At 38.3% G+C, this 23,903-nt stretch overlaps 2 protein-coding genes and 2 pseudogenes across 3 annotated transcripts; 1 reads left to right on the top strand and 3 right to left on the bottom strand.

Annotated features, from left to right (window-relative positions):
- The first annotated feature begins 2,821 nt into the window (after nucleotides 1-2,821).
- Nucleotides 2,822-4,681, top strand: LOC149043572 (uncharacterized; annotated as a pseudogene). The gene is made up of 3 exons (XR_016187909.1): nucleotides 2,822-3,453; nucleotides 3,780-4,458; nucleotides 4,547-4,681. The product of XR_016187909.1 is annotated as an uncharacterized LOC149043572 (transcript).
- Nucleotides 4,682-5,830: 1,149 nt separating this feature from the next.
- LOC149043571 (uncharacterized) lies at nucleotides 5,831-8,615 on the bottom strand. Its single transcript, XM_089210086.1, has 6 exons — nucleotides 8,372-8,615; nucleotides 7,813-8,079; nucleotides 7,577-7,640; nucleotides 7,277-7,399; nucleotides 6,486-6,906; nucleotides 5,831-6,237 (listed from the first exon to the last, which is right to left on the bottom strand). The coding sequence occupies exons 1-6, from the start codon at nucleotides 8,613-8,615 to the stop codon at nucleotides 5,935-5,937; spliced, it is 1,422 nt and encodes a 473-aa protein (XP_089066212.1). The 3' UTR covers nucleotides 5,831-5,934.
- Nucleotides 8,616-14,034: 5,419 nt separating this feature from the next.
- Nucleotides 14,035-15,132, bottom strand: LOC149043570 (orexin/Hypocretin receptor type 1-like). Its single transcript, XM_089210352.1, has one exon. It carries the CDS (start codon nucleotides 15,130-15,132, stop codon nucleotides 14,035-14,037), a length of 1,098 nt encoding a protein of 365 aa, XP_089066478.1.
- A 5,712-nt stretch (nucleotides 15,133-20,844) lies between these two features.
- LOC113670551 (G protein-coupled receptor 54-like) lies at nucleotides 20,845-23,509 on the bottom strand (annotated as a pseudogene).
- Between the last annotated feature and the right edge of the window lie 394 nt (nucleotides 23,510-23,903).

Below are 23,903 nucleotides of genomic sequence, written 5' to 3'. Positions count from 1 at the left end.
TTTATATCTTTGAGATGGTTATAATTTCTGCCATCCCTCGTTGTGGAGGAATGAAGTAACTTTAGGGTAGTGGAAGCTTTGAACTTTATTCGATACACATATTCACTGCTTTTTTCTATGTGTTGAAATATATGCTACCAGCCATATAATAATATTGTTTAAGGCCTTCCCTACCCGTTTACCATACCAAGACATAGAAAATAGAACTTACCTTAACGTATTGTACGAATATCTCAGCGCTAACCTTCCGACCCTACAACAACCTTGGGAAAAAAAATTAGACATCTACGCATGCGCCGAGAGCCGACGTTTGCCGAACGAATCTCGTTTCGTCAAACGAGTCTCGTTTCTTCAAACGAGTCTCGTTTCGTCAAATGAGTCTCGTTTCGTCAAATGAGTCTCGTTTCGTCAAATGAGTCTCGTTGTGTCAAACGAGTCTCGTTTCGTGAAACGAGCCTCGCTTTGACTCGTTTCGATTCTCTCGAACAAACGAGTCTCGTTGAAAATCGTTTATCGAGTGACTCATTAATCGTGACGATTAAAAATCGAGTGGTTTCCCAGAAACCGTGAGTGATCCCGAAATACTCACCTAATGACCAAGGTTCTTGCAACAACACTACCTGCCATCGTCCTCCTCAATCAGTGTTTGACTCTTTCCCAGTCTTTCTCGTTAGTACTGTAACCGAGCTCGATTAGTTATCGAGCTCGATTAGTTATCGAGTTATCGAGCTCGATTAGTAATCGTACTCGATTAGCAATCGAGCCCGACTTGTAGTTATCGAGCTCGATTATCAAACGTCGTTTGCTTATCGAGCAGGAATGGTAATCGAGTACGACAAATCGATATCGAGCTCGGTTGCCCAGAAACAAATATTGATCTGTACAAGGTTTTCCTGGCTATGGGATTTTCTTTCAGGAAGCAATTCCCTGAATGCTGGAAGAGAGTCTGTAAAGCCAGAAACAGTTTTAGCTAAGTCATCCATGACTCCATTTTTCTCTGCTGCTTGCACCAAGAACCTGGCATCAAAGGATTTGCAATTGTGTGCAACTAAAATGCAAGGCATTCTTGATTTGAGCTACTCAATGAATTTCTTCAGGGCCACATCAATTGCAAGGACATCAGTGATTGGCTTCCCATCATAAAACAACATTCCTCTTTGGAAGGTGAGTTTGTTCACAGCAGATGCTTCTGCTGATATTACATGACAAGGCTTGACATAAATAGAGAAATCATCTTTACCATCTGTTGCTGCAATTTGTAGGATTTCAGCATCATTACCTGATGTCAACAAAGATAAACAAATTTTAAGATATTGTAATCCAATTATTACTTTACAAAGATATTACAAGGAAAAATGTAATAAGAAAGCTTAGTGCATCTATGCAGGTGACATTGGAAATAAAAATAGAACGAGCAATTACTGAATACCTGTCCTGCTAATTTGCATCTCACCTATTTTCTTTAAGAACAAGGCATGATAAATCAAAGGAATCTATGTGATGCAAATTAGCAGGGTGAGTCTTCAGCAAGGTATCCAGTCAACTCGCCGACGGACCAACTCGCCGATGCCAACTCGCCGACGTATAAAATCGAGTAGAGACGTCGGCGAGTTGGTCCTCAATCCAATACAACTTATTAGAAGTTAAACATACAGAAAAGTAAATGATATTTAGTAAAAAAAACACTGGTGAACATTGGTGAACATGAAACAGAAGCTTGAACATTGGTGAACATCACCAATGACTATAACAACTTAAGACGCAAACGAGTTATTGTGCGACAACAACACCGTAAAGACTCATCATGTCAATCGCTCAGATTTTTTAAAGAAAACTTGGCTTTCTAGATCTTTAGTAAAAAGCAATTCTTTCTATTTGCAACAAAGTTTATAAACATATCAAGGCGAATAAAGCGAAGTTAACATCGCCAATGACTATATCCGCTTCAGACGCAAACGAGATAATTATTGTGTGACAACAACACCGTTTGTGCGTTGACTTTTTACCAAGCGACTTGACTTAAATAAGTAAGACCGATTGACATGAGATCCTCATAAACTTTGTTGCAAATTAAAAGAACTGCTTTTTACTAAAGATCTTGTCTAGAAAGCCAAGTTTTCTTTAAAAAATCTGAGCGATTGACATGATGAGTCTTTACGGTGTTGTTGTCATACAATAACTTATTCGCGTCTAAAGCGGATATAGTCATTGGCGATGTTTACTTTACTTTATTCGCCTTGAGATCCCTTTAAACTTTGTTGCAAATAAAAAGAAATGATTTTTACTAAAGATCTTCTCTAGAAAGCCAAGTTTTCTTAAAAAATCTGACCGATTATCATGATGAGTCTTTACGGTATCTGGTGATTTCGCCAACGAGTGATTTCGCCAACGTCACGTTCGCCAACGTCTTTGGTCGCTTGGCCAACGCGATGAGTCGCTTGGCCAACGTCCTACTGGTCACTTCGCCAATGTATTAGTTTACTCTAAATAAAAATTTACCATTACTTCTTCTTGCTTCTGTGTGTTGTTTACTTGACTAAGCTGACTTGATTTCCCCGTTCGAACTTATACCCCATTCACACCAGCAAAACATGTTTTGTTAAACTGGTTTTCATTGAATGAAAATTATAAACAGAGAACTGAAAAACTTGATTTTCCATTGGATTCAAGTACTTGCTAACTTGCATTTCCAATGTGCTACATTCAAGTCAAAAATATTCGGCTAAATAGTTTCTATGAAGAAAAAAAAAATTAAACTGTGTTTAACAAAACAACTTTTAAACATGTTTAAGCTTTGGTGTGAATGGGGCATTAGTTTCCTTCCGTTATTTTGTTCGGACTTAGTTTCCTTCTCTTGTACGCGCAACTTAAAACACAGTGGGCCCACATAAATGCACGCCACGCCACGCGTCACCGGCGCTGTATGTTGCTGAACTTAACTTAGAGCAATAAAGTCGCATGTGTGCAACCTTTTCCTTAAGTTCTTCTATAAGGTTTATTTGTCGATAACAGAGATTTATATAATTACCTTTGAGACTTCTAGAACAGAGATTTATATAAATACATTGTAGACTACTACTACTACTAATTCTATAACTCCAGCGCATATGAATAGACGCGTAAACTCATTGTGTTAAAACTTGTTAATTTTACCCTATTGTTCTAAATAAACCAATCCAATTGCTTGAAACTAACTGGTATGATATTTCGATCCTTCGAAGTGTATAAAACACACTGGCATGCGAAGAATGTTCATTTCAATCATACGATTACGACACTCTACGACTCATAACGAATTATCTCGGATATCTTTATCTCGGAATACTATTAATATCAGGATGGCTACTGCGCAGATTTTAAACTGTATTGTTTGTCACGAACTGGTACAGCCTCGGCAGCAAGCGGTTCAGTGCGATGGATGTTTTCGCTGGAACCATCGAATGTGTAACACCGGTAAGTTATATTTACTTATATATACTCTGATACTCTAAAAAGTAGAGACCTGGGCCAGGATTATAAGTTGATGGAGGATCTAATTTCTCTTTTATACAACTGTTGTTGCTTATCTTACACCTAACAGAAGACATCTCCTAAAAGTAAAAAAAAACTCATTACGCTGACCAAAACTGAACCGTGACCATTGTTATTTAGTTTCTTATATCATCTGACAGTGAACTTACTTAAAATGAACTTACTTAAAATCCATAATCGTCTAAAATGCGGGTCGCGGGTTTTTACTGTACTTTATTTACACCTTTTTTACCATTTTTTACTTTAAGGTAAAAGAGCTTGGCCTCCAAAGGGCGTACATGGACGACGATTCCGTTTACAAGTACATCAGGAAGCTAATGGCCCTCCCGTTCCTCCCGTATCCGGAAATCCAACCGATGTTCGACCTACTCGAGGAGCAGGCCCAAACTGACCAGCTGGGGAGACTTGTCCAGTAAATCCGACGACAGTGGATTGAGAGTGAAGTATTCACCCCAAGAAACCGGTGCGTGTACAAGGAGCCCGTCCGCACAAATAACGACCTGGAAGGCTGGCATAACGCCCTCAATTGCAGAGCTGGAGGACAATGCGGCTTGCCCTTATACCTTTTAATTGAGTTACTTGATCGGGAGGCAAAACTCACAGCTATTACAATTAGGCTGGTCTCTGACAACAAACTGAAACGAATTCAACGACGTACAACAAGAAACATTCAGGCAAACTATTCGCAAGTTGGGAGAAGTATGAGAACAACGAGAAAACCGCTGCTCAACTACTCAGGACGTGCTCGCGTTTGAATGGACCAGCGCGCTCTAACTGATCATGAACGAACTGAACTAGCGTGAAGTAAGCTGAGAATCAGAAGGTTTTGTAAATAGGTTTTGACTAAAGCATTTTTTTGAATCAGAAGGTTTTGTAAATAAGTTTTGCATTGAAAATATTTTGTGAATCAGAAGGTTTTGTAAATAGGTTTTGACTAAAACATTTTTTTGAATCAGAAGGTTTTGTAAATAAGTTTTGCATTGAAAATATTTTGTGAATCAGGTTTTGTAAATAGGTTTTCCACTAAAATATTTTGCACTTGTAAATATTTATAAAAGTACATATTGTAATTAAAATGTTGTTGATATCATACTTGTTATATTTTATTTCTGACTCGTTTTGAAGGCTGGAAAACAAACTCTGATTGTTTCTGAAAAATGTTAACTCGTTAATTCAGATCGTAACGCATTTTTCAAGTAAAATTTTGAGTTATACATTTTTGGAACACATTTGGAAGCCATCGGAGTTTGTTATTCAACAGTTTTAAATTACCGCGATGTTAGTGCTCACACTTTTTTTTCGGCTTTTTCTGGATCTGTCAAAAATATGCAAATTGTTTGGAAGTCAGCCAAGTGAAATTAGCATTAACTTAAAATTGTTCTGACCCAAGTATCAGCATTACATCCAAAGCATCAGTAAGCACCCTTTTTACTAAGCTATTACTAAGTTATTACTAGATATTTGGCGTTGGCGAATTGACCAGTAGGAGGTTGGCCAAGCGACTCATCGCGTTGGCGAAGCGAACAAAGACGTTGGCGAACGTGACGTTGGCGAAATCACTTGTTGGCGAAATCACCGCAATTCGTCTTTACAGTGTTGTTGTCACACAATAACTCGTTCTCGTCTGAAGCAGTTAAAGTCATTAGTGATGTTTACTTCGCTTTATTCGCCTTGAGATCCTTATGAACTTTGTTACAAACAGAAAGAATTGCTTTTTATTAAAGATCTTGTCTAGAGAGCCAAGTTTTCCTTAAAAAATCTGAGCGATTGACATGATGAGTCTTTACGGCGTTGTTGTCGCACAATTTATCTCGTTCGCGTCTTAAGCTGTTATGGTCATTGGTGATGTTCACCAATGTTCACCAATGTTTAAGCTTCTGTCTAATGTTCACTAATGTTCACCAGTGTTTTTTTACTAAATATCGTTTACTTTTCTGTATGTTTAACTTCTAATAGGTTGTTCTTGGATAGAGGACCAACTCACCGACGTCTCTACTCGATTTTATACGTCGGCGAGTTGGCCGTAATTCTTCAGCAATCTAACAAAATAGGAAAACAATTCCATGATTAAATATAATTATTCTCTAATGTGCAATTCAGAAATACCCTGCTCAGACAAACATGTTACTTTTTTGCTGAACTATATTGTTGTACTTCTCTGTTCTCAAGCTGTTTTGTCTTTTTCAATCGCTTCTCTTTCTTCTCAATTCTTTTCTTCTCTACTCTCTTGTTTTCTGTTTCTCTTTCAAATTCAGGATTCTCTTGTCCATTTTCCTTGCAAAATTTAAAGAATTCGAACCTGGTGACAGTTGTGTCTTCATAAAAGCCTAAAAGAAATTCACCTGTCTTAGAAAAAACAATAGTCTAAGCTATAGTAAAGTGTTTTTTAAATTTTTTTGGTGACTAATGATATGCAATAGGTACTGTTGGTATAACACTGGACACATTGGATAATGTGTCATGTTCAATGGATCTCACAAATTGGGAAGTGCACAAAATGCTCATGATATTATATCTGCTCACCTGAGAAACATAAGAATGGCCTAAGTTCTTTTGGCCAACAGCACATGCAACCTGGAAGTTGTTGCTTTCGTTAGATCCGTAATGCCTGATTTTTGGAGCTTTGTTTCCTATAGTGTTGTTGAGTGCTTCATTTGCCTGGCTCGACCCAAGGGGAGCTCGCTTCTTGGCATTTGAAGCATAAACCTAGATTGAAGAAGCAAATGGTTTTTATTTACTAAAATTTGGTATCTTATAAAGCTTGTGAAACTAAGAAAGAGGTTGATAGTCCCCTAACACTTATAGCTTTATCCCTCGAAGTTATTATTTAGAATACAATCATAAGTACTAACTTTATTTTCTTAGAGTTGTGTTTCTCTACTACATGTAAAATGGCGGGAATTGGGAATTTGTGAGGAGCAAGATGGACCACCATACATGTACACTATACCTACTTCTATGATCTTTTCCAGGGACTGCCTCAAGTTTTTGTCTGTCAGATCCTTGCCATGGGGAAGGCCTCTGTGTTTGTAGGATGCAGGATTTTCCAAGTAGCCACACCAGTTGCCATAGGAAGAATGGTCACCATAAGCATGGGGCACGATAGACTTGACACCATTTCGCACACCTTCTTCATCACCCTTATTCTGCTTTAGTGCATAACCAAAGCATCGCTGGAAATACCGTATCACCATATCTGTCAGGCTTTTGTTTTGGGTCTTGATACGGTATAGTGAGCTACCAAAGGATCTTTTAGTACGGACTACATCTGACCATTTTTCAACCTCGTGCTCAACATTTTTCCTCACTTTGCTTATGGTGGATGAATCATCATCCCTAACAAGAACAGATACAACTGCTTTTTTTTCTCCACAACTGTTAAGCAGAGTAAAGCCACAAAAATAACATTTTTTGACATAAAAAGCAAGGGCATTCCAACTACACCTAGGCATTATCTTAAAGTATTTTCTTTTCTGCATTTTTAACATACCCATATTAAAAAAATATAGGTGCATTTTTATGTTTGCTTTCTTGTCAAATTTTCAGCCATTATTACCAAGGGTGTGAGGTACTGTAAGACTCTCCACTGTTCATGGTTCAAGTGTCATTACTGCAACACTGATATCATAAGAACAGATTCCACAAGTCTCTCTTTGGAGCAATAACACTGTGAATTCAACATATTAACAACTATTATTATAACTATTATTTTATTTTTATCATTATATACCTGGTTAGTAATTACCTTTTGACTAGATCGACACAAACATCAGCTTCCATAGCTTTTGATGAGCCTTCCCAGTTGAGCCTACAGTCGTGTATGCGAGCCTTTTTTGATTGTCTGCTGGCAGTTTCACATGTTGCACACCTTTACAAAAGACATTATGGGTAAAGGTCCTGGGTAACACTTTCAAGAGGAGGCAAATATGGGTGCTGTAATATGTTGAATGACTCTGTACTTTTTGTGGTCAAATTTAAAAAAAAAACATTGCTCTTGTTGTTTAAAACAAGGTACCAGTAGTCAAAATATATGTATACACATTACCTTTTTGACCTTGAACCATAGCAAACCACCTTGCCAGTTTTTAGGCCAACCATGGAGCCAACACCTAATGGTGAAAATACGGATATATTTTATTTAATTAACTTTGACCATTGGCTGACACCAAAACTGTCAGTTAGCCAAAGAACAATCCACAGGGAAAAAAAACAGCTTTCTATGAAAATGCATACCCAAATGCACCCTTTTCAATTCTTTCAGATGTAGAATTTGCAGTGTACCTGTCAGGCTGTTGTGGGCTTTTCCCCTTTTTTGCCATCCCATGTCAAATGACGCTCCTATCGCCACATTTTCCTTTTCATTTTCCTCTTTCCACAGGTTTCTTTCGCTTTCTAAACTTTCCAGACATGATTCCTTTGCCAACGTTTCAATTTGGGGCCCTACTTCCCTCTCGCGAGCCTTCAGTGTGGACTCTCCATGTGATGTTACGTTGATAGATGACAACAACTCGTTTACGTGGGTAGGACCTATGCCTGCGTGTAGCGTCCCTATAAATATGTCGATTCAACTAATTAAAAAATTGGCTAGATGTTAAGTGGATGCTTTAATTGTGGAAAACAATATTTTTAGCAACATTAGATGTAAAAAAATCTGCAGCGAGCTTCGTGTTTACATCAAAGATTGGTCCCCCTCGCGTTGTTCCGGTGCTACGGTGGGTATTGTTTGGTCGACAGATATTTGTCTCTCCACACTCGGAATTTGAACAGCATACGTATAGTAGTGATCCTAGCCCAGACACTGTTTCTTTTATGCAGTTGGAGAGCCGTAGAGCAGTCCCACAGGCTTCACAGCCCCCGTCCAAAGCCTCAGGGAGGACATTTAATTCTACAACTCGACGGCCGCGAAGTGGAAATCCACTGCAGACTTCCAGATTACGCACACTTTTTTCATTTTCTTGGTTTTTGAGAGCAGACCAGGAAGCTGTCAGCCGATTTGCGGCATTATTATTATGAATAAAAGCTTTCGCTCTGCAAAAGCGGCTCTTGTCTGTTCTTTTCACGCAAGCGGGAAGAACAGCTGCCATCTTGGATGTCGCAATTAATGTTATGCGCAGAAAAAGGTTGCGCAGTGCAAAACAAGGGAATCACCTTAAAAGGACGGAAACTCTGAAGCCAGGTAAAAAAAAAATGCTCACGTCGTCTTATTAACGCACGGGCGTGCGTAAACAAAGATTTTGTTCATAGCAGCTCAATGGAAGTTATATAGGGCAAGCACGCACTATGTTGTAATAGAGAATTGGTCAATGCTTAGCGTGCGAAAATCGAGGTATGGATGTACGCGGGAAGTTTGGAGAGCACGAGATACCTCTTACCAACCGAGTTCGAGGGCCGCTCTGCACGCCACGGACCGAGTTTTTTTCGCTCCGATTTATGGCCAAAATTGAGCAGAAAAAACCAGGTTAGTACTTACAGCTAATAGTTATGTTATAAACCAACAAAATTTTCTGAGGTATCTGCATCTTGCATTGAAAGGAGACGTGAGATGGACGAAGTCCGTGTAGAGTGGTTAATAACTCTACTGCGTATTCCAGAATTTTTGACGGCTTTGGAAATAAATTTGCCAAATGGTTCTTTCCTAAAGGACTTCTCATGTACCAAACTTCATCACCTGGTTTTGGTGGTGTTTACTGCAACGAAAAACGGTTTATTTCGAGAACAGTGACAATACTCTAACTCAGTTTGGGCGGGTCATGTTACTGATAAAAATGTATGCTAAGACGTGTGTTTCACGCCATTCAACCAAACATTACCAAAGGGAGAAATGGATTCATATGCTGCCGTATCTGTATAGCATAAATATAACTACGCAAATTATGTATTGGAGATGATTCGGCATCAGAGCGAAGGGCCCCACTTTTCGCTATAAAACTTTATCGTGAAGGATCATGCAGCGGGATGTTGAATTAAATGACCTAATAATTGTGTTATTTACTTTATCAATAGGGTACTTTATTGTGCATTTCCACAACATTCCAAGTACTCATGATTTCTAGACAATCTATTTCCCTTTGAATAGCAATTTAACAGTTATGTACTTGGTTACCAAGCCTTTGATTTGGAGTGAGGCTGAAGGTGACCTTGTTAACGTTGTGATAGAGATCAGTATCTAGTTAGCATGATAACAAAGTAATTTGCATTAGAAAAGCAGCAGGGCTTGTATCATAACAAGGTCAACCTTAGCCTCACTCCTTTTCAAAATGGACAATTGAACCCGTATTCTTGTTCCAGCACGCAGATATCCTGCATTAAGAAGGAACTGGGAACTTTTTTAACTCGTTTGATAAGATATTTCACAAACCCCAACCGACAGTAACTTATTTTGAGACGTAAACATGGATATCCAGAAGTTTTCGTCGTACATCCTATCGTTTGTCGCTTATCTAGAAGAAACTTACGGCTCTGAAGGTCAGTAAGGCAGATTGCAAGAAGTTACACCTTTGTACTCTTTTAAATAATTCATAAGTGTGCGGTTGACGTCGGATTAAGAGGGTGAAACTTAATAGGTGTAGCCGTTTATAACAAAAATAGATGCCAGTGTGTATTTTCAAGTCAAACAAACCTTGTGATAAAACAATCATGTCGTGCCAGAAGTTAACTAAATAAACAACGGGATTTGCACTTCTCGAAATTGTTTCAGAAGAACCAATACATTTCAGAGAGCTAAAGTTCTGCATTGACTCAAGATAACCAATTTCTGAATAACTGCGTTCATCAATTTAATTTAAAAATCATTAAAATGGCCCTCAGTAATACTAAGATCTGCATTTTGTATCCTTCTTATTTACGCCAACCAGCGCTTTCCATCTCCCATTATTTTGGCATTTCACCCTAGAAATGCTTTGAACCCTTTTATTTCGAAATCAACAGATTTCATCTGGCACAAAGGGTATTAAAAGATTCTTTCTTTATTCGAGTGGATGGCATTCTTCAAATACAAGATAATTTGTACTCTCTTGTGAAATATAATTGCACCTTGTCAACTTGGCTTTAGTCTGCTATCTGATTTTGGCATTGATGAAATGTTGACAAAAATATATCTATTCCCAAGCTGGGCTGCTTCCTGATAAATTGGATTGCAGGGGCTAACAATCAAAATAATAGATTTATGGTACTCTCAAATTATACTCGAACAAAGGCAAAGAGCGTTTAATTATTAAATTGTCTGCACACCAACTGAGAGAAATTCAAGAGGAGCTATTTGTAGAAGGTAAACATGATTGTCTCGAACTGATTTCGTGAAAGGGGTTTCTCCTTCATTACCACTGAAAGCAACTGCAACATTCACTTGCTAATCAAATAACACAAACTCCACAGACGATTCCCAACCAAAGACAACTGGCCCTCAATTGTCTTGGACAATTGGCGCTTAATACGGTGCCGATTAATACAGGTTCATAGAAAGGCTTAATTTGTTCCCTACATACCCCACTAGCTCTCTCACTTTGTAAGCATCCTGTTCTTGATTTTCTTGATCATCAGTGAAACACAAATTCAACTAATTTACATTGATTTCTAATGAACTGATTTCGTGAAAGGGGTTTCCCCTCATTGCCATTACAAGAAAATATAACACTCTCTTGCTAATCAACTCACACAAATTCCACAGACGATTCCCAGCCAAAGAAAATTGGCTTTCTATCAGTTTCTATAAACCAGTTTCTCGCCGGGGGGGGGGGGAATATTAGAATTATGCATCATTGCATGCAGAGATTTTCTATACATATCTTGTTATGAATAATCAAATATGTTTACATCTCTTCTTTTTGCTTCAAAACTTTCTTCATTTTTCCTTCGACTTTGACAATGGTCTCGTAGTGTCTGAGTAACTTCGTTAGTTGTCCATTGTATAACCTTCTGTAAAGATGCAATGACGGGGAAAACTAGCTTTTGAGAAAACCCACACAATAAGGAGACAACAAGACTCTTAGTTCTCTTCTTCTTTTTCACATTTTCTATAACTGAGCAAATTGTCGTTCTCTCTACAGCACCTTATTAGTGAGCATATGGGTAATATGCTGAATGTCTTTGCAGAGTTTAACCCCTTGTTCAAAATTCTGACCCGGTCAAATGTATTTTTTATACAAGTTCACTAAACACATCCAAACATGACCACTGTCGAGTGTCTTTGTTCGAGAAACAAGCCTCAAAAACAGAGTCAGCACAAACTATATTGTTAATGTTAAAATTACGAGTTCGACCATGCGGGCTTCTGAACTTGATAAGACTCGCACAACGACTATACAATAATTCGCTAAAAATTTTACGATTGAAATTAAAAAAACTCAAAATAATGTACTCAACACGACCAGACCAGTTCAGAAACAAAAATCCATGTTCGAGTAATCGAACAACTAGAAAATAAAGACAACAGTCAAACCTATTGTAAGGGGGGTAAGACTGGCACAATCTTTGCATGCTAACCTTAAAAAAACCTTGAATCGTAATAGCACTTCACAACACTCTCTTTTTCTACAGAGACCTTTTCAAAGGGTGGTTGCATCCAAAATCTCCCTGTATTTACTTATTACTGTTCAACAATTTAATCTACAAGAGCGGCTTTTAGAACATAGCAATCGGGAACTAAGAAGGCAGTGCCGTTCTGTGCATCGCAAAGAAATTAACTGAACCGGTACCTTTGGCTAATGTGTTTGGGGCTCTACAATGCGCAGCTATAAATGAGACATAAAACCTTTATTTAGCTCTCCAAGATTACACTCAAGTAGACCCAAAAGCCTTGATGACTACTTCAGCAAGAAACAATGACAAGGTGATACTAGAAAAACCAAATATGCCTTTGTTCCAGAGGTACATCAGCGAGGGTTTGCGGACACATATACAGGTTATATTGTTGCTTCCATCCTCCCAACCCCCCTTTCCTGCAATAAAAATAAAGTGCCCGCTTGGAGGGTTAAAAATGAAAGCGATAATTATTTTAAAAATCAGCTCCATCTTCATTTGCCAGAGGTATGCAATCGATGGCCTCTTTTAGGAATTTGATATTTGTTTCGTCGTGTTCACTGAGACGTTCGTTGTTTTGTATTTTTTTTCGACCTCTTCTCCAACAGCAATCGCGGCTATTTTCTTCACGGGAATTCTTATTTTTCTGGATAATCCAAAAATTGTATAGATGTTATCAATATTGGGAGAAAAATTAGGATGGCGAAAGAAAAAAAAAACAGCAACCAAGTCAACCCACAAGTATCGCCGGAATCGCTGGGGAGTCGAACTCAGGCCGGAACTACATGTGAGGAGGTGAGTGCTCTCACTCCACCTACTAAGGGTCTCCTCCCCTCCCCCCTCGAAAGTTTCTGATGAATATTCCGGCAAGTATTGATTGCCGATCTTATCACTATGCTAAACTGGCTTGTAACGCAGCTCCGTAGTTTAGGGCACCATGGGAACGTCTGATGTTCAAATTCTTAACGAAGTCTCAGATTATTTTTTTCATGTTCCCAGCTGCTTGCTAGTTTTTAAATAAAGTGCATATTTTCTCATGAACTCTGTCGAGGGATTGCTGAGCTCCCCTTGAAAATCTCATTTTTTCTTAATGTTCCCATTTTGTCCCTATGACACTTGAAACCTAAAAAACAAAATCAACGCCCCATTACACAGAGCTCTCGCTTGGATTTCAGCTGAAACTATCACTGTGTGCTACAGAAATAAAGAAAACTTTGAGGGGACGATTGGTTAATATTGATGAGAAAATCATGAATGAACAAACCAAATTAGTATGTAGCTAGCGGACAGGTCAATTGCACTTTTCGCGCGCGCTAATCAGCTACTTCGCTAATTAGCCAGATCGCTTATTAGCTAGATCGCCGGTAACGACTGTGAAATACCTCGTTTGACAACGACAACAACAAAAAAGTTGCTGGATAGTTCTAAATTGAACTCTTTCTCTATACTCTTCTGAGATGTCCAAGCCCCTGAATATTAGCTTCATTTTCTCTTTTCCTTTTGAGTTGTTTTTCTTTTTTTTTTTTTGTTCAAGATTGTTTTATTTCAGAACAAATTCAGACGAAAAAGAAAGAACAAATATTACAACCTTTAGAGAGATCGTATGGCCAAGTGCTTAGCGCGCTCCACTCTATACGGAATGAGACGATTCTTGGTCCATAAGCATTTCTTTTGCTTTAATTGTGTATGTCATAACCGAAGGCTCTTCAAATCTCCTTTCAAAACAGCTAATTATAATCTGAAATTGCTAAAATTAAATTATTATCGCGAAAACGGTATGCATATACACGGAACGGTTCTTGTCGAAATTTAGTTGCAATTATCAATTTCTCATGAAATTACTCGGATTACTACAGACGCTTTTATGAAACCGTATATAGGTGTTTGTATTATATTATACAATTAGAAATACGCAAATCCGTTTTAAGCGAGTTTTTAACTTACAGTTACCAAATTAGTAATAAAAGTTTCACGTTATGAGAGAGATTATATTCTTGAGTCTTTCTGGATTGCTTCATCTTCAGGTGGTAAGACGGCATCTGATGTTTTGGTGATGAGACTTGAAGGCAACCGGCTGCTTTTTCCACTGACGATCCTGGTAAATGCCGTATTTATCTTGGTGCTCAGAAAAATGTACAGCCATGGGTTAACGGCGCTGTTAGCGTGTCCAAACCAAAAACACACAAAGCTGACAATCGGCTGTATATGTAGGTAAGCCTTAGATGCGTGAATGATTTGCATCACGTGGACCACTTGTGGTGGGAGCCAACAAAGGGCAAAGGCACAGGTAACAATAATGAGCATCCGAACCACTCTTCTCTTGGAGGTTTCCAGTTGTGCTCGATTTCCTCTAAAAGCATTCACTCCAGGTGCAACATGGAACCATAAATTCCATGCAGTTATGATATACAGGAAAGAAATAACGGCCAAGGGGATGAGATAGTTGACGACGAAAAGGAGGAGGTATATTCCTCGAAGAGCCCTATCTGGATCACCCAAGATGTAAACAGATAGCATGCAATAGGAAGAATTATTGTAGTCCTCCAAAGTTTGAATAACAAGGAAAATGGACATGGTGACCAGTGACGCGATCCAAATAAATGGAACGGTTAGTTTAGGCTTTCGAAACCAAAGATGGCGTCGGAGGGGATGAACGATGGCATAGTACCTGTCGATCGCCATGAACGTCAGGCAGAGGATGGATGCTGTTAAAGTGACATATGCAATGTATACAACACCTTTGCACATGACTTTTCCAAATACTCCCGGGATCATCCACAAACCACTTGTATATATTGCAGAAATCGACCAGGGCATCACTACAAAGGTTACAAGCAAATCAGCGATAGCCATGTTGACGAACATAAAGCTTGTTAGTGATCTGACTGCAGGCTTTTTCCACACGATGTAGATGAGGAAACTATTCCCTGCAAACGCTACGAGCATCTTGATAGCGTAGAGGACTGTGATAACAATCCACTCGGTATCTTGTTTCATCTTTAGTTCCCTGTTTTTTCTGTTGCTAAAGTTTAATAGGATAAGACTGTTATTACTGAATAAATAATCAGTAAAGAGAACACTCATGACCCCCTAAAATCTTATTCAATACCAACCTGGGGTTTGGTGAGAGGAATCGATTGTCAACTCAAAGGAAGCAAAACATTTTAAAAGTAACATTTTAAAAGAAACAGGAGAAGGAATGCAGCAGGACATTTTGATTTTCTCCATAAATAACCCTAGTGTAAAAATTTTAGGGTGCGTTCCTGTGGGAGAATCCGGTTCAGGATTTCTGATCTGCGGCGTTCCTTTTGATCAAATCCATTTTCAGATCAGTGATCTATCAAATCCACGCTGGACAAGGATTCATCGGTTCACTGATCTGCGCGATGTAAATACGGATCATTGGATCACTGATCCAACGCGTTCCTTTAGAAGAAGGATCCGACATTAATTATTTTGCCCAGTGGTGCTATATTTTAAACACGTAGGTATTTCATATATTGACCGGAAAGATTGTTGGCAATCGCTCCACAAATTCTGCGATAAACTCGAAATAAAATCGATTTTGTAATGTTGAATCGATCGGCCACTGATCGCAGGCATTCAGGGTTCCCAAGTATCCCTATCGTAATCAATATTTGCTTCTGTTTTAATTCCATCGTTTGAGTTTACCATGAAAAAATGTGCTTCTAATGAATAGTGCGTGCTAAAAACCCGTGCAATAAGACGAACCATTCAGGGAAGAGCTCACTCACCCACGTGCATAGTCTTAAAATAGCGCACTTTTTGGAATTCTCTAAGAGCTCATTTGAAACGTCGTTCCTTTCACGCACCGTGATCTGTGCGATCTTGTATCACAAATCCAAATCCGGATCCTCCCAAAGGAACGTACCCTTAGTAATGAAGTCAGGGTTAAGCATTTATGCATAGAAGTATTAAGTATTCCCATCCTTAAAATATATAAATACTGGTCTTCGTCGTTGGTTTGCCTTTAGGACGAAAGCGTTTCTAATTTGTCATCTTTTCATTTGTCGTTTTCCGTCCCGATGAATAAAGATAACTTTCAGAAACAGCTTTTTTTATTATTATTATTTTCAATTTTCTACACGGTTCCTTCATTTGTTCGCATAATACCAATAACAAAAATTATCGGAAAGAAACGATAAAATGTATGATATCTTATTGAAGAAACCATTCGCGCATGTATATAACTATTTTTAATGGACTGTAACGTTATTAGTATTAGTTTGCAAACAGGAAATCAATCTGCAGATATATTCGCCTTACAAAGTCAACTTGTTTCCCTCCAAATTATTGTCAGTTAAGAAGCGTTGAACGTCTCATGGCAATTCAACGTACCTGCGATAGTATGCACTGAAGTCCACTGTCAGCAAATAGACTTGTAGCCTCTTAGTACTAAAGGAAGATTAAAAAAAGGGAAAAATTTACATTTCAACCGCACTGATCCAAGTGTTTTTTTCAGGTTGATCTAAAATAAGAAACACGGTATACCTTTGGAGATCGATAAGGTTGCTTCCTCAGTCCAACGGTTTTAGAACTCAGTGGCCCGAGACTGATGAACTCTGATGAACTAAAGAGCATATTCCTGATCACCTCTGTTTTTAACCATTTCAAAATGATTTGCTATGAATGTCAATGGATCTCAAATCCAACATGCCTCATATTCATTTCCAAGGTACGTAAACACGGGCTTACGTCTTCCGCTTTAAAGAGCAAAAAAAAAACCACTTAGAGCTCCGTCAAGATGTCAAACTTATGAACACCATTTAGAAGCTATTTGTCTTCAAAGTGAGCCATATATGATAGATGTGTGTTGGGTTACATAGAGGCATAGTATTTTTATGGATGTTACCCATAATTTATTGAATAGGGACAATTATTCTTTTACCATCGAATTAGGACATGTCACATGTCATTTAAAGTCCGTTCTATGAATAATCCCATTTTTGCTTTAGATCTCCTCGTTGATTTCAATTAAAAAACTTGAATAAAACAAAACAAACAAACAAAAAGGAAACCCTCTCTGCGTGCGGAAATTCAAGATTAACTCAAAAAGGAGGTGCGTAATTAGCCAAATGGTCTCACGAACAGTGTGACGAACCAAAGAGAAAGTTCCCTTCGGTAGAATAAAGAACTTTTAATGTAGGAAAGTGAAGGAAGTCTGGGGAAATTGCGAAATTATGTTCTACGTATGTCACTGTACTTCTTTGTGAATTTGTCGGTTTGTTCTTGATCATGAACAGCTGAGAATCAATGACAGACCTTCAGTGGGCTCTATTAGTTCGACAAAAAATAATGCACTGTGCAAATAACACGCAATTAAGTTTACTAAAAAAAAAAACCATAATTTAACCTTGAGTCAATGGCGTCTTTCAACGCAAGGCTTGTCTTTTAGAATTCGATCATGGTCGATCGCAACAATGCACAGAAAGTGGAGACAAACTCCACATAAATTTGTTTCCTTACACTGTCTTTTCATAGCCTGCATAATCATGGGAAAGCACTCATCACATTTCGGATCACTTTAATGTCAAAATTCCGTTATGGAACCGTCGCCATCAGGTCAATTTTATTTTTACCTCATAGCCCTCCTATCGAAATTTAATTGCATGCAAATGTTCCCACGTATTTTTGACAGATCCATGACAATGAAATAATGAGACGGTTCTGCAATGCGCGCTGTCATGCTGAAATAGTGGACGATGAATTAACTTTAATTTTAGAAGAATACATGCTTCAAGCGAAGCAACCGCAGGGGTAAAGTCCGCGCCAGAACCAAAACTCTAAATTTATAAAAGATTTTCTTTGCATCATATTTATTTTTAATGGAAATCCGACATCAATTTGCCGATTTTGTCTTTCGATAAAACGCGGTAATTTAACGCCCGTTAAGACAGTGTCGGAGTAAATACTTGTTTAATACAGCACACACGAAAAGCTCTCTTTCATGAATTAATTGATATAGTTTCCTATCGTTGTTTCTTTAATTTGACTTCAAGAATCTGTAGTCAACTCTGGCCTTTATGTTTAAAGGTGCAGTACATTTCCTCACGAGTCTCTATCAGCCTAACTGTTCATAATATAGTTAATTCTATGTTTGATGGATGGTGGATTGACAGGGGACAGGAATAACGCTTTGACGCGGCGCTTTGCAACTTCACATTTTCTAACCATTTAAGTTTCGGAATACAGCCTTTTTTCAGTTTTTGTTCAGATCATGTCGCATTGATATCAAAAGAAGCAGCCAGAATAAAAGTTTTTTGCGTATACAATAAGTATAGGAATTGCTTTTTTGAAAAATTATCTTCAAAACCAGCAACTGCGAAATAATTTGACGCTGAACAGCTAGGACCGCCCAATTATTTATCTTCAACTTTTTTGAAGACAAAAACGTACGGAAGTTTCTTTGCTTTTTGTTCAGGCGCAGAAGAGAAAACTTGGCGAGAACGAAAGCTAATTTAGTCAAAAATTCTGCATGAACACTCTTTTGTTCAGATGCAAATTGACATGGGATCTTTAGCATAATAATCTATCTTACAAAAGACATTAAATTTTAGCAAGATATTGCGCCAGTTTGGGCCTTCGCCGCTAATACTCGTATGGTTGAGTAAGTGTTGGAATAAACTTGGAACATAGGCACCGCTCAGCTTAACCAAGGCGAAATATTTCAAGTCTCCGTAGCTAGAGCGGCACGTGAACCGTTTTATTGAATATAGGATTTGTATGATTGAGGAATCATTGCAGTATAAGGAAGTAGACCTCATCACAAGAAAATCCGGCCAAGAAACTTACCCATATTTCAACTATCGTCAGCGACCTTTTAATTCATTTCCACAAAAAAGATAAGCTCATGGTATGATCATATTACATCAGAGGAATGAAGCTTACATCACTTACCATCTACAACTGAATCAGGTTTTTTTTTGTGTTGTAGCTTTCCGAATACCCTCGTTTTGTTATACAAATTACTTAAAATATGTTTACTTTTTTCTATGCAGCTATTTTTGCGGGCAGAGTGCCTACGCCGTCGCCATCGATATTTTTAAAAGACTTATTAGTTTTCAAAATAACTGAAAAAGATTGAATTTATTATCATTTTTTTAGTCATCACAGTAAAGCAACCCTCAGAAACTACATCGGCCGCCCTTCGAGTTAAAATATAAGAGCTTGCTCTGATATCCTATCCGATACGTTGAGTAGAAAGTCACATCAGTCACTGTAGCCGAGTTTTGCAGAGCTGTCATCACGAGTGATCTTCATATTCCGGTGAATTCGGCTGTCGTTCATTCAAAATACACTCGCCTTGAACGGTTTGTTTTCTACCTTAACATGTGAAAAAACTCGCGTGTTTTTATGAGCCACAATTCGACTGAAGTTCACTGAACATTTCACTTCAAGATTCTATACAAGAGACTAAAAAACTTCAGGCAAAAGTGTTAAATTTGACTTGCCGAACTATTTTAGTTTGTAAACTATCGTAGAATGTGAACTTTGCTGGTTTGACGCTCAAGAAGTGGGAAAAAACACTCGACTACGTCTCGTGTTTCTCCCTACACTTCTTTCGTGCTCTAGCCGCTTCCTACGTGCTTTATAACAGAACAGAGCACAGTCAAGGCTTCTTTATTTGTTAAATAAAGAATTGGTCCATGCTTAGCGTGCGAAAATCGAGGTATGGATGTACCCGGGAAGTTTGAAGAGCACGAGATACCTCTTAGTAACCGAGTTCGAGGACCGCTCTGCATTTTACGGACCGAGTTTTTTTCGCTCAGATTTATGACCCAAGCACAAAGCGCGCAAGGGCCAAAAATCATCACCTGGTTTTTGCTGATGTTTACTGCAACGAAAAACAGTTTATTTCGAGAACATTGACAATACTCTGACTCAGTTTGGGCGGTTTATGTTACTGATAAACCACCACAATGTATGCAAAAACGTGTATTTTACGCCACTCAATCAAACATTACTAAAAGGAGAAATTGATCCATCGAGACGTGCGGTATCTGTATAACATAAATATAACTACGCAAATTATGTATCGAAGATGATCCGGCATTAGAGCGAAATGACCCACTTTTCGCTATAAAACTTTATCGTGAAGGATCATGCAGCGGGATTCTGAATTGAATGACCTTATAATTGTGTTATTTACTTTATCAATACGGTACTTTATTATGCATTTCCACAACGTTTGCAGTGTTTCAGGATTTCTAGACAATCTATTTCCCTTTGAATAGGCCATTTTACAGTTGTGTACTTAGTTGCCAAGCCTTTGATTTGGAGTGAGGCTTGTTAACCTTGTTAACACTCCACCATCGTTTGATTAATATGTGCACGCTTTTTTTTAAAGTTGAATCTCTATCACAGTAACTTTGCCTTTCCTGTTATGCCAAAAATAAAATCAAAAACACAAAGTCAAAAGAACAGAATAGGTAACAAAGGCTAGGAAATCGACTGAAACAAATTTTTGTTTGGGATTCCTCGGTACTTCAGTGTTTCCCTTAAGTAAGAAAAGTATTACAACCATGCATTATTGCATGCAGAGATTTTCTATACATTTCTCGCGATGAATAATAAAATATAGTATCGTAAAATATGTTTGCATCTCTCCTTTTTGCTTCAAAACTTTCTTCATTTTTATTTCGAGTTTGGCAACAGTCTCGTAGATGGGTATTTGAGTAACTTCTTCAGTTGTCCATTGTATAACCTTCTGTAAAGATGCAGTGACAAGGAAAACTAGCTTTTGGGAAAACCCACACAATCAGGAGACACCAAGACTCTTAGTTCTCTTCTTCTTTATTACAGTTTCTGTAGCTAATCAAATCGTATCTCTCTTTTACTCACTGTCGTGCACGCTCTAAAGTACCTTATTGGTGAACATGTGGGTAATGCGCTGACTGTCTTTGCAGAGTTTAACCCCTTGTTCAAAATTCTGACCCGGTCAAGTGTATTTTTTATCCAAGTTCAATGAACACATCCAAATATGACCACCAACGAACGTCTTTGTTCAAGAAACAAGCCTCAAAAATAGAGTCAGCACAAACTATTGTTCATATTAAAATTAGAAAAAGATCTTACGGGCCTCTGAACTTGATGAGACTCGCACAACGACTATACAATAATCAGCTAAGACGTTTACAAGTGAAATTTAGAAAACTAAAAATAAAGTACTCAACACGACCAGTTTAAAGACAAAAATTCAAGTTCGAGTAATTGCACGACCAAAGGAGAAAGACAACAGTGAAACCTATCGTAAGGGGGTAAGGCTGGCACGATCTTTGAATGCTAACCTTAAAAAACCATAAATCGTAAGAACACTTCACAACACTCTCTTTTTCCATAGAGGCCTTTTCAAAGGGAGGTCGCATCCAAAATCTCCCTGTATTTACTTATCACTACTCAACAATTTAGTCTACAAGAGCAGCTTTCAGAACATAGCAATCCGGTGAGAACTAAGAAGGCAATGACGTTCTGTGTACCGCAAAGAAATTAACTAAACCGGTACCTTTGGCTAGTGTGTTTGAGGCTCTAAAATGCACGACTCAATGAGAAATAAAACCTATATTTTTATCTCCAAAATCACACTTAAGTAGAGCTAAAAGCCTTGATGACTACTTCAGCAAGAAACAACAACAAGCTCATACTAGAAAAACCAAATATACCTATTTCCAGAGGTACATCAGCGAAGGTTTGCGGACACATTTACAGGTTATATTGTTGCTGCCATCCTCGGAAAAGTAATATTCCCATCACAAATCTCCTTCCAAAACAGCTAATTATAAACTAAAATAGTTTGTTAAATTATTATCGCGAAAACGCTGTGCAAATACACTAAATTAATGATACCCGCAGCACTGAAGAAACATGTCAGTGTTTCCTTTTTGACCAATACCCCCATGGGGGTTTCATGACCATTTCAATCAAATTGGAAAACAGACGTTGTAAACAATCATGTAGTGTTTAAAAATCCCAACCAGTAGGGGGCACACCAGTTGGCTGTATACAAAGCGAGTCAAAGAATCGACCCGAGGGAAAAACGAAAGAAATCTAGCGAGTAATAAGGTAGAGGGCTTTCACCCGTGACCACTAGATCACTAGTTCAGCACCCTCACCACACTGCCTCAAACATCGAAGAAGCAATGCTAGTATACTTCTTCCTATAGTTCACTCTGCAACGGATCCCTCCTTTTATTCTTACCAGCCGATAGAACGGTTATTGTCGAAATTAGTTGCAATTATCAATTTCTAATGAAATTACTCGGTTTACTACTGACAGTAACTTTTATGAAACCGCATATAGGTGTTTGTATTATATTATATAATTAGTGATACGCAAATCCGTTTTAAGCGAGTTTCTATCTTACAGTTACCAAATTGGTAATTATATTCTTGATTCATTCTGGTTTCCTTCATCTTCAGGTGGTAAGACGGCATCTGATGTTTTGATGGCGAGACTTGAAGGCAACCGGCTGCTTTTTCTACTGACGATCCTAGTAAATGCCGTATTTATCTTGGTGCTCAGAAAAATGTACAGCCATGGGTTAACGGCACTGTTGGCGTGTCCAAACCAAAAACACACAAAGCTGACAATCGGCTGTATATGTAGGGGGGCCTTAGATGCGTGGATGATTTGCATCATGTGAACCACTTGTGGTGGGAGCCAACAAAGGGCAAAGGCACAGGTAACAATAATGAGCATCCGAACCACTCTTTTCTTGGAGGTTTCTAGTTGCGCTCGATTTCCTCTAAAAGTATTCACTCCAGGTGTAACATGGAACCATAAATTCCATGCAGTGATAGTATACAGGAAAGAAATAACGATCAAGGGGATGAGATAGTTGAGGACGAAAAGGAGGAGGTATATTCCTCGAAGAGCCTTATCTGGATCACCCAAGATGTAAACAGATAGCATGCAATAGGAAGAATTATTGTAGTCCTCCACGGTTTGAATAACAAGGAAAATGGACATGGAGACCAGTGAGCCGATCCAAATAAATGGAACGGTTAGTTTAGGCTTTCGAAACCAAAGATGGCGGCGGAGGGGATGAACGATGGCATAGTACCTGTCGATCGCCATGAAAGTCAGGCAGAGGATGGATGCTGTTCAAGTGACATAGGCAATGTATACAACACCTTTGCACATGACCTTTCCAAATACTCCCGAGATCATCCACAAACCACCTGTATATATTAGGGAAATCGACCAGGGCATCACTACCAAGGTTACAAGCAAATCAGCGATGGCCATGTTGACGAACATAAAGCTGGTAAGTGATCTGACTTCAGGTTTCTTCCACACGATGTAGATGATGAAACTATTCCCTGCAAACGCTACGAGCATCGTGATGGCGTAGAGGACTGTGATAACAATCCACTCGGTATCTGGTTTCATCTTAAGTTCCTGTTTTTTCAGTTGCTAAAGTTGAATAAGATAAAACTGTTATTACTGAATAAACAATCAGTGAATGGAACACCCATGGCCCCCTAAAATCTTATTCCTTACCAGCCTGGGGTGTGGTAAGAGGAATTGATTGTGAATTCAAAGGAAACAAAATTTTTTTAAAAATTTCTTTTTTATTTTAAACTAAGTTCACTTTGGTTGAGTCGATGATATTTCAGGATGTCACTGAAGCTGTGAACAGGAACGGAAATACTGGAAACAGGAAAAGGAATGTAGCAGGGCATTTTAATTTTCTCCTTAAATAACCCTACTGAAAAAATCTTAGTATTGAAGTGATGGTTAAGCATTTCTGCATAGAAGTATTAAGTATTCCCATCCTTAAAATATATAAATACTGGTCTTTGTTGTTGGTTTGCTTTTATGTCGAAAGCGATTC

Source organism: Pocillopora damicornis, chromosome 6 (assembly GCF_964200805.1).
Source record: "Pocillopora damicornis chromosome 6, jaPocDami1.2, whole genome shotgun sequence".
In the NCBI taxonomy this organism is placed as follows: Eukaryota; Metazoa; Cnidaria; class Anthozoa; order Scleractinia; family Pocilloporidae; genus Pocillopora; species Pocillopora damicornis.
This window is presented reverse-complemented; position numbering and strand designations above follow the sequence as displayed.

Bases quoted from the DNA above. Each gene is read 5' to 3' on its own strand.
- LOC149043570 (XM_089210352.1), bottom strand. From the start codon at position 15,132: ATGAGTGTTCTCTTTACTGATTATTTATTCAGTAATAACAGTCTTATC.
- LOC149043571 (XM_089210086.1), bottom strand. From the start codon at position 8,615: ATGGCAGCTGTTCTTCCCGCTTGCGTGAAAAGAACAGACAAGAGCCGC. The intron at 7,641-7,812 runs GTACACTGCAAA...TTTCACCATTAG, and splicing joins AGCCCACAACAGCCTGACAG to GTGTTGGCTCCATGGTTGGC. The intron at 6,907-7,276 runs GTAATTACTAAC...TCTGCTTAACAG, and splicing joins TGTGTCGATCTAGTCAAAAG to TTGTGGAGAAAAAAAAGCAG.